This window comes from Trichoplusia ni, chromosome 16 (assembly GCF_003590095.1).
Source record: "Trichoplusia ni isolate ovarian cell line Hi5 chromosome 16, tn1, whole genome shotgun sequence".
NCBI classification, from domain to species: domain Eukaryota; kingdom Metazoa; phylum Arthropoda; class Insecta; order Lepidoptera; family Noctuidae; genus Trichoplusia; species Trichoplusia ni.
The window spans coordinates 7,148,231-7,159,350 of NC_039493.1; the positions used below are offsets into that span (position 1 = coordinate 7,148,231).

General features: G+C 38.2%; 2 protein-coding genes across 2 annotated transcripts; both read right to left on the reverse strand.

The window, feature by feature from the left end:
* Positions 1–1,515: 1,515 nt before the first annotated feature.
* Positions 1,516–2,604, reverse strand: LOC113501918. Its single transcript, XM_026883229.1, has one exon. The coding sequence runs from the start codon at positions 2,525–2,527 to the stop codon at positions 2,258–2,260; it is 270 nt and encodes an 89-aa protein (XP_026739030.1). The 5' UTR covers positions 2,528–2,604; the 3' UTR covers positions 1,516–2,257.
* A 59-nt stretch (positions 2,605–2,663) lies between these two features.
* On the reverse strand, positions 2,664–6,042 carry LOC113501917. The gene is made up of 3 exons (XM_026883228.1): positions 4,615–6,042; positions 3,516–4,530; positions 2,664–3,436 (listed from the first exon to the last, which is right to left on the reverse strand). The coding sequence occupies exons 1-3, from the start codon at positions 4,787–4,789 to the stop codon at positions 3,262–3,264; spliced, it is 1,365 nt and encodes a 454-aa protein (XP_026739029.1). The 5' UTR covers positions 4,790–6,042; the 3' UTR covers positions 2,664–3,261.
* Between the last annotated feature and the right edge of the window lie 5,078 nt (positions 6,043–11,120).

Here is an 11,120-nt window from a genome sequence, read left to right on the forward strand (position 1 = left end):
TAAGTAAACAGATAAAATACACTGAGTAACATTTACCTATCAAACCCCCACATAAACTTTTTTTATTCCGAACCCAGTTACTGGCCATTTCATCTTTTTATACATCCCTTAAATGAAACACGAACGTTCTCAATATAAAAGCATGTCTTCTGTCGCATCGGAGTTATTAATCATAATACTTCGCGGCACAAATATCGGGACTAACCAATTTCATGGTCACCCGAGTGTCCGGTACGCCTGTTCACTCACCGTGCGACATCGCCTTGAATTGATACATATGTATTTATTTATAGCCACCTACACAACCTACATATACATACATGATCGATTTCTGTATGTTGGTATATTGCTTATTTTGAACTTTCATGTGAGCACCCACGCGCAAAACTTTTGCTTGTTAGAACTATTCCAGTTGAAGTATTTAACAGTTTGTGTTAGGCTTCAAGACGGCAAATTAACCACAGAGTGTATTGTACATGACTTATGTCGTACTAGTATTACATATTTAGGTGAAACTTTGTGTTTGTTAGTACGTTCAAACGCCTAAAACTATATGCTACCTTTCAAGAAGGAATAGTGTAATTTAAATTATTAAACTAAGTTCGAATGTACGAATATTAATACTTTAAAGCTGGTGGTTCCAAAAGAAAAAAAAAAGAATTGATACAATATTAATATTCATAGATAGTATTATTATTAGCACTGTAGCCCACAGGGTGCGCTAATTAAAAAGAAATGAAGTATGACAGATCTGTATGCAACAAAAGGTGCTATAATCTTACTTCTGCAAATGAAACAGGTTTACTGTAAAAGGTAGGCCCTAAGATGTGTCTGGCCTATTACAATATTTATAATATAATAGGTTTCATTTTTCATCAATGCTGTCAGAGAGAACAAGCATCTTAGTAACACAGCAGACACCTTATTGCGATGTCGAGAATGAAGGCGCTAACCGCCGCGCCTTGAAAGACACGAACTTGGCAAAAGCATGTCATCATTCAGCCAGTGAGTCATTCGCCAACAGCAAGTCAAAAAAATAACATAACTTTGCTTATTAATATTTGTGATAAAACCTATTAGTTAAACTATTTTTTATGTGGCAATATTATAATTAAATATTAATATTATTTATGAAATTATCTCTTACCTTTTTTGACACTAATTATATTGTTGATGTGCCAATTTAATCTTGTGAATTATTAATCAACCAAAAATATGTCTATCTTATAATTTATTTTTTATTTAGGCATATTTTGGCCTAAAGTATTATAAAGTTATTCACCTTACAAATGTTAACTATGTATCTGTATTACTACAAATTAACGAATTATTATGTTTTGTTTGCAACTAAGAAAAAAATTCTAAAATCTTTTTTTATAAGTTCAAATACCATTGCAAAAAGCAGTCATTAATAAATTAGTATTTTCATTTAATTCAAGACTGATTTGCATGAGCTTTGCAATTATTTTAGATGATGTTACCTTTGAACAAATGTGTTTCAATAAAACCAAAAAAGAAAATATAGTATTTTTCTTTATTTTAACACCTGTAGGTACTAAGCTTAGGAGGCTAATATTTCACAAGTTTACAATGATATAAGAATACTTTTAGTAATATTATTAAAATTTTAAAAAGTTGAGTCCGCATGCTTTGAGATAGTCTTCTGAAAGATTCATAGTATACACTCATTACAAGTATTAATCCTAATTTGGAGACAACTAGATAGCAAAATATTTAATGAAGAAATATAATTTTACAAAAGAATCCTTATTACAATGTCATTTAGGTTTCAATTCTTCGACAATCAGTTATAATAAACATTAATGCTATATTTTCAATGTATGTAGGTATCAAAGATCATAGAAGTATAAGACAAATTTACAATAGAATGTTATTTGCAAATCTATTGTTCTACCAATCTAGGAATTACATAAGCAGGAATTCTAAAATGAAGAAACCACAAATACACGAGACAATAGCAACAAGGTCCGCTTTGCTTCAAGTTTAATTAATAAAAAACATGTACGTTAAAGTCAACTCATCTTATTATCTCAAAATAGTTACACAATATATATACAAGCCTGTATTTGTGCAATAACTTAAAATACAGCAAACTTATCCATGTTTACCATTAACAAATGATAAAGGAAACTAGAAATCTATGTACAGCTAAAGTACAACGGTGTTATGCTTACTGAGGAACCATGAAGACCTATTCACAAGTCCATTGCATCAGACGTCGTAGTTAAGAGTGAGGTTATTTCGCGGGAGCGGGCGCTGTCGGTGCCGCCGCCACACGTTGTTGAGCAGCTGACAGCTGCGGCGTGTTGGTCGCTAGAGCCCTCAGTTGCTTCTCAGCAGCAGCATTCACCATCTTAGTCACATTTTTCTTCATCTTATTCCGTTCCGCCGCACTTTTGCTTTTGACTGGTGCGTTCGGGCGCTTCGCCACTGCCTTTACCTTATTCTTCTTTGATTTCGCCCCAGATGGCAATTTGCTTTTTACTTTTAATTTGCCTTGAGCCATTTTTGCGCAGTTGTAATGTGTTTTGGCTAATAATAAACACTATAACGTGGTCTGACGTTGTTTACCTGAAATGCTGTCAGTTCATTTGACAGTTGACACTTTAAAGGTGCGTTTAGTATCTCCGACGCAAAAACACATACAAAGACCAAAAAATTTACATTATTAGAGCAACAACATTTTATCATTACTTTTTCGTCCCTATAAATGGTATACACAAACATAAACATTAGCTTTAATGTATTGCAAATAAGATTAACAATTTCTCATGCTTGATTATTTTAGCATAGAAAATATTGTTATTTTTTGTTGTATTTTAGTACTGTGGTGTATTGCATTTAAATTATAGATAGAAGATGGAAGGGATAATGAATAAAGCTACAAATAAAGAGACAAAATTTTAATTTATTATACGGACTTTTTTTATTCATAAATCGACTGTTGCAGTATATGAATTCGAGTTTCAAGTCAAGAAATATACATAATATATAATATCTAAATATATTTTATGTACAGACAAATAGAAAAGTAGTCGAGTATAATAATCGGCTATCGATAGAGTCGAGCGGCGAGAGTGCAGGCGACCGGCGGAAAGCGGTGCGGACGAGGGCGCACCTCGCCATAAAACGTCTAGAAAAATAGATAAATCGCTCAAAAACGTCAGAATCAGTCGAAAAGATAGAAGAGTTGAGAACGAGCGACGTCAAAGGTGACGAGGGTAGGTCCTCCAACCCGTCTCACGCGTACTCCGTGTCAGTGGAGAGCGAGCGCTCCGCCGGGGAGCGCCGCCCGCCCGGCTCCGCCGCCGCCGGCTCGCCCGCCTGCGCCTGCGCGTACGCAAGGCTCTTCTGGTAGCTGAACAGCTGTCGCTCCAGAGAATAGTTCTCAGCTTGAAGAACAGCAATTTCACGCCTAGAAGAAAAGTCAAGATCAGTAATTTAAACTGGAAATGTTTGTTTTTTGTGTAATGCTCATTATAATAAATATTTACCTCATTTGATGCGCGTGTAGTCGACATAGGTCGTCATAGACGTGATAGGTAGCTTGAAAGAGCAAGTAAGTATCGCCCCACTCGAGGCGTACACGTAGTTCACCACCCGGATGCAAGAAGGCGCTTCCGGGCCGTGACATGTCTTCGACACGAAGAGCAGTCTCCATCATGAGACCCTCATCAGCACTATCTTGAGCATAGTAATGCTCGAAGGGTGCGCCGGGCAGCTCCTCAGCGTCGGACTCTCCGGCGGCGGTGGTGGTGCGCACCAGCCAGGCCGACCAGCTCACATAGCGCAGGTGGTTGCGCGGCACGTGGTGCACGTCACGATACAGCATGTGCAGCCGCACCATGTCAGAGTGCATGTCGCAGCGCACCGCCCACGCCTGCTTGTCGCGGTCGTAGCACGTGGCTGCGCGACCCGCCGCCGGCACGGCCAGCTCGGCTATTGCACGAGCCCATACTAGCTCTACTGTGAGCCGGACTCCTTTGGCTAGGACCCGCGATGGTGGCCTCGGACTCCATGGTGGTGTTCGCCCGTCAGCGTCGCAAACGCACTCTAAAGGTCCAGAGTGGAGTCTCCTTTCACCCTCCCCGAGAGCAAGAGCGTATCTTACGCGACAGCGTTGTCCTTCTCCTGACAACCTTACAAGACGAAGAGTTAACGGCTCTTTTCCTCCACCGCCGGTGGCAGATACCTGCCAGTCGAAGCCAGCAAACGCTATAGGAGGTGTGTCTAGGCGCGGAGCGCGCAGTTCGCAAGAATATAGGGTGCGGACTCGTGACATGCTGAGTTCCAGTTGGAATTCTCCGCGAGCGTCCGCGAATTTGGTGTTGAGTTCCGCAATAGATACGCATCGCCCTCGACCCTGGGCTGCACAGCCGGCACTGAAACGCACTTGTTTGCCAGAAAAGCCCTCGTTTGCTGTGAAGTGGTCGCGACTGAGGAGCGTGAAAGTAAAGTCAACGTAAACGCGCATGCCATCGCACGCGCCTCGCCAAACCAAGTATACACCTGCAAACAAAAATTGTGTAAGAACCAATTAAGTCTATTTTTATTTATTTGGAGTACAGCTGAGATCAATATGTAGGAACTGACCAAGCGAGGCATCAGTTCGGCTAAAGGCGACTGCCCAGCGCTGGTGCGCGCAGCAGAAGTCCTTGGAGGTGACATCGCGGTCCGGCTCGCGCGTGGCGGAGCGCGTGACCACGAACGTGAACACATGCGTGTCGGCGCGGTCCTTGAGCCGCGTCGCGCGGTACAGCAGCGCCATGCGCCCGCTCCGCACGCCGCGCCCGGGGCCCCGCCTGCGCTAGCGCCTGCCGACAAATACTATAAACACTTATACCATACAATATATGCTATGAACAAATTTTATGACAAAAAATACATATAAAATAATAGCTTCATATAACAGATAGGTACCTAAGTACGTTATGTCAAGTGTAAACTAACTTTACCGATATCCACAAGTTAAAAACTTTATGCTAAACTAACAGACCGTTACCTACGTCAAGATCGCTTTTCGCCTGGGGGACCGGATACGATAGAGGAAGAACCTTTTTAAAATACGAAGCACTACGTCTAGAATTTATGTTCTAACTTTTAGTTCCATTCAGATCAGGTTAGATATTCCATTTTTTCGTATATTAAGTAGTATGTTCAAACGAGCTGACTATTTCTCATTGTAAATTTGATTTTCAAACTTGAATATGATCAAAACAAACATCAATTTTCATTAATTCATTAGTCATCATAAAATATATCCGAAAGTTCCACAAAGTTCTGATGTCCTTACAAAGTTTCCGCAATGCTCCGAGACTTATAATTAGACTTCTAGAAATTTCTCGACTTAAATTACAGAGGTAGTAAATGGCAACGAAGCGCATCCTATAAGTGGTGCCGAGGGAGTCAAATGCGACCCGGGGTACTTGCGTAAAGTAAGACTAATGCTTGACACAAAATAGCGCAGAAAAAATATTAGGGACAGGTGCACTATTATTAGAACAGCGCTGAGCAAAATGTCGCCCTTGAGTGTCATGCAGTTTTTCTACGGCTTGATACTATTTCAATGAAACAAGTATTTTTATTTCGATTATATCAAACAATTTACGTCACACAGAATTCCGATCGACCTAGATAGTCATATGATTTTTTCCTTGTAAGCGCACTATAATACTTGCCTCTATCAAGACTTTAGGAACGAATCTGTTCAATCCATTAAATGGAATGCTCAAGTAATTTGAGGCGTACCTTATCTCTGCCGTTTGACCTTAATTCAAAATATATTCAGGCTACGTGACTGCTTGGATTTGCAGAAATACACGGAAATCTCTGAGAGGAACCGAGGAAGTCAGCATCCCTGCCCGCTATGTAACGTTTTTATTAAGTTACCTCCTCTCGTTACGACTAAAGTTTTCGCCCGAAATAATTCTTTAAAGCATTACATCGGTCGTAAATCTGCACCTGTTTTAGCTGTTTAAGCGTCATTCATTGGCCTAGCCTTTTCCCAACTATGTTGGGGTCGGCTACCAGTCCAACCGGTTTCAGCTAAGTACCAGTGTTTTACAAGGAGCGACTGCCTATCTGACCTCCTCAACCCAGTTACCTGGGCAACACAATACCCCTTGGTTAGACTGGCTGTCAGACTTTTTCAAGCTTCTGACTACCTGTAACGACTGTCAAAGATGTAGGAATAACAGCCGGGACCCACAATTTAACGTGCCTTCCGAAACACGGAGGAACTCGTTATGACAAAGATGGTCACCCATCTACGGACCAACCGCGTCAAGCATAGCTTAACCTGTGATCGAATCATTTACGCAGTTATAGCTTAGCCACGAGCTCCTCTTTTAGCTGTTTAAGCGTCACGCAGTAAAAATTATGATTTGCCTAATAAATTAAATATGGTATTACGTGGACTGTTTTATGGTAAAATTCATTAAGAAAGTGCGATGGTACAAAAGTTTATGAGTCTCTAATAAAAAGAATTAAATAAAAGAAGGCTTAAGTTTTGTTTACTGTTTGCCTTAATGAGTTTTCTCTGCGATAAGTCACTGATCACCGAATGATTAAATACTTTTTGGTCACGTGCCGAAGTTTACCAATACTTGCGAAATTCATTAACGAAGTTCAACCTAAGTGCATTAGTGTCGAGATTACGTATAACTAAGGTATTAATTTATAATTACATGCTTCTAAAGCTAATGCGACTTGAGATAGCAATCTGCGTTAAATCTAAGTGCTTACTTGCTTAGTACATACGTCTGTACATCGTTCGAAGCATAGATTGAACAGCCTAGGTACGGCAAAGCGAGCTAACAAATCCGTGAGCTAATAGGATTGCTAATTGATGATTAGTCGGGCTATTTCCGTACGTATGCACGTGTATGTAAGCCCACGACACCCGTGTGAAAGTGAACTTAGGTGTTACATGGAATTACAAGTAACAAATGCGTGCGTGTAGTTCAAATGTAAAGAAGATTATTTTAGGACTGTTCAGTTCTATTTTGTTGAGATTAAATAGAGAAAGAAACATTTATTTGTAAGAATCTATATCTATACTAATATATAAAGCTGAAGAGTTTATTTGTTTGAACGCGCTAATCTCAGGAACTACTGGTCCAAATTGAAAAAATATTTTTGTGTTGAATAGACCATTAATCGAGGAAGGCTTTAGGCTATAAACCATCACGCTGCAACTAATAGGAGTGAAGATACAATGGAAAATGTGAAAAAAATAGGGCAGGTATAAATCATAACTTATATCTTCTACCCACGGGAACGAAGTCACGGGCAACAGCTAGTGTAGTATAATAGGTGGTTTTTATAGATCATAATCTCGAGGGAGCCTTTGTTTACTTCACCTAGCTAACTAACGTAGATTAAAGCAATGTTTCGTCTCAAAATAGTTAGAAATAAGCTTAAGGTCTTTAAATTAAAAGCACAAGATGATGCACTTTTTATAATTTATTCTCTTTCAGCACTTTCAATCTTCATAAAAGTAAACAAGATTCCTTCAAATAAAACATCAAGAAGTACATTCGCGAGCAACTTCAAAAGACTAATAAGATACGACCGGCAAAGTACAGCCAAAGAAACTAAATTACAGCTTCGTCTGTGTTTAGGAACACCACTCAAAGTACAAATTTCTACGCGAACGTAGAAGAGAGAAAAATCTTGAGAGAATTTCAGTTTTCTAGATTCTATCTTTTCCACGTAGAGCTGTCGACAAATGTTACATCCTTATTCGTAAGAAGTGTTGCAAGCATTAAAAATGTAAAAGCGTTTGCGGAAACGTGTAGAATATTTGCGGTGATACTTCACTAGTTTCGAGTCGGAGCCACATCTGCAGTCGGCGAGTAAACTAGAAGCTGCGAGCTCGCTTTAATTCCGAATAATCTGAGCTTTGCAACGTATCGAGAAATACAACGTACACGTATTTACATCTCCTTTAATTCTTTCACAGATAGTTTTATACCGTCGTTCCAAATCTGAAAAGTGTGTTATATATGTATTACCTTTTTTAATTTGGAACTTATCAAGAAAGGAGGTTGGCAATTATGATGGCCTCGCTTTAGAATTCATGGTTAGCGCCCAACAAGAAACTAGACCCATTCCACACCCAGCTAACTTAGTGTTTGTTTTGTAATTGAGTCTGTTGTGTGGCTTTAATATAGACTAGAAATAGGGCTAGGTCGGTACGAAACTATTTAGTCATTCATTTTTCATTTGTGCTGTGTACCTTTAGTACACAACACAGTACTATCAATAAGTAAGCAAAATACTAATTAAATTACGAAGGTCTAGACTAGATCTGATAATAAATTCTATACAGTTGATTCGTGTGGTATTAATGCGACTTACAATACAATGAGAACACCTAGTGTACACGTATGGGTGCTCTAAATGACGAGAACAATGTATATTCGAAGATAAGGTTGCCTCAGTAGATACCTAGGCGGTCTTGTGTTCGAGAAACTTCGAGAACAATACCACAGATAGATTACTAAGAACCTGAGTCTTAACTGTTCTGGCCTCCATGCATCTCTTAAATTATATTTCAGGTGTGGAAGCGTGACAACGCACTACATCATATAGAGCGGCACCTCGCTTCCACAACTATGATATTATAACTTCAGTACACGGTAGTAGGCCCTCAGAGACAAGACGATTCTCTTTACACAACATGCGTGATTGTGTGTTCACGTTATGCGTCATGAGCGTTTCAATGAATAAAACGAGTAACAATTTATATTCAGAATTTCATGGAAGTTTCTGGAGTCTACTTGCATAAACTTTTTCCAATCGCCGTGGAATATAGAACGTTCTTCAACTTGCTACTTTCACGCATTTTTTTTTCCACCGAACTGCGGCTACAAATTCTACCAAACATTGTATGCAATCGTAAAACAACTTTGTTCTAGAATTATTGAGTTCATTTTCCTAAAGCGCATCCAGTATCCACCTGTAGGCACCTCTTCTAGTTTTATGTCACATTTCGTCGCTCAATCGATATCCACACCCTTTCGCAAAGCATACCGCGATCGTATCACAACGTTCATTCTGTCCTGTCGTATCCTGTCGTGTCCTGTCGTACAGAGTCAGCATCAAAGCACAGAAGGTAACGCCTCTATGTAAAATTATTCAAATCGAGACTCGCTTCAATCTCTTTTTGATGTGGTAACCAAAAATATTAATACATTTAAATTTGAGATGGCATACGTAAGGTAACGTTGATTGCGGAGGGCGGTGGAGGTACGCCGTGTTTCAGTAGCTCATACATACCTGAATATACGTACATATATTATATGTATATAAGCTATGTATATTGATAGAAGTCTCCTGTCTAAGCAGCAATACGTAACTCGCGTCTTCGTTGCTTTATTAAAATGCAAAAGTTTGAGAGTTTCGACTTCACCAAATTATTTTAATTTCTTTATCTGCCAGTATCTTATCTTACTGTTTTGACTTATTATTGTTCTTTCAAGTATTATTTAGATACATTGGTTACAAAAGATTTTTAATAACTTTACTTTAGTAACTAAATAAGAATTAATCGTTATTAATAAGTGACTTTTGGAAAACCTTTTCTAAGTTACAATATGTCACAAACATGTAAGATATAACTACTGTATGTAGCACAAACTTTCAGTCACGTAACAAAATTTAGGAAAAGGTCAAATTTTTTTCATTAAATATAAAAATAATATGGCATCATTCGAAAATCCAACCTCAAGTCCCTTTAAACAGGGTTACAGCTACGAAGCTAACTTAATATTTGAATTAGAGAATAATCATTTGAGCAATTAATACAATTAAAAGTAAAATTACAATGGTTATAATTTTCATTTAATTTCGTCCCAAATAATTCGTCACAGTAATGTTTGGGACCTTTTAGTATTTACTTTTGCAAACAGAAATACTGAAGTTTGAAAACGAAATACGATGTGAATTTCAAATTTATTTTTCCATATTAGGTAATATCATCTGTCCGGCAACAAATATTTCAAAAACGTGTAAACATGGACTGTTGTTTACTACCTACATTGGGACTATAAAGCGAAATTCATCCTCTAACAAACTGGGAGTAAATATGAAATACTGACAAATAATCGAGGTGTTTTGTAGATTAATATTCATCGGCAGAATTGTGGTGTATCAAATATGTATCACAATACCACTCACAACCATTTTGTTGATCACTATCAAAATTGTTTAGTTACGCCTGCCGATAGGTATTCATATTTATTTGATATCCTAAAATATTGTGAAAGGCAGGTTCTAATATTTTGTTTAATACTGGTACTCTACTAAATTAAAAACATTCATTCATTATTTGAATCTCGACATTTTAAATGAAAATTAGTTTTATTTTTTGGAAAGCGCAAAAGCGCCTGACACTTTTTGCATGTTTGTAAAGTGGCCGTCTTACATAATATTCGACAATAACGCAAAGGTGCCTAATTTTAACATACAATTTGTCACCCGACAAGAAAAAATCAAATGATAAAAAACAGCGTAATTACGATTTGCTTTGTGACAAACCCCAATCAGACAACGTAATCACGTCAAAAGGTTTCAAAAGAACACTGAATCTATGTTAAACTAGCCTCGTTTTACTCCAAAAGCGAGAAGAATAACACCCCTATTTTCTAGTGTTCGCAATGTTTACAATTTCACTAGCAATAACGGTACAAAGCTTTCAGTGTTCAAATTCGTCAAACTGTGGCCGTTGTGTACTGAAGCCTGAAAATACATCGTCCGTAAAAAGGCTGACCGCAGTGCGTTCGCTTTTGGCTGAATTTTAAGGTCAGATGCGCCTGCAGTGATAGACGGGGCGAGACATCGAACGGACAGATGGAAAGCGAACACTGTCTGCTTCAACCCAAATTTAAATCTGGAAATGTAAATAAAAACTTTTTATTCGAACTTTCTTCGTTTATTCGGGAAGTAAGTAAGTTTCTGCAGTGGCTTATGTTGTTCAACTGCATGACTTTTGATAGTATTTGTGTATTACAATTGTTAAAAATAGATATTTTAGAGGGATAAGTGTAGTGACTCCTTGATAGAAAGTGGTATTTAATCAACTTATTAAAAAAAGA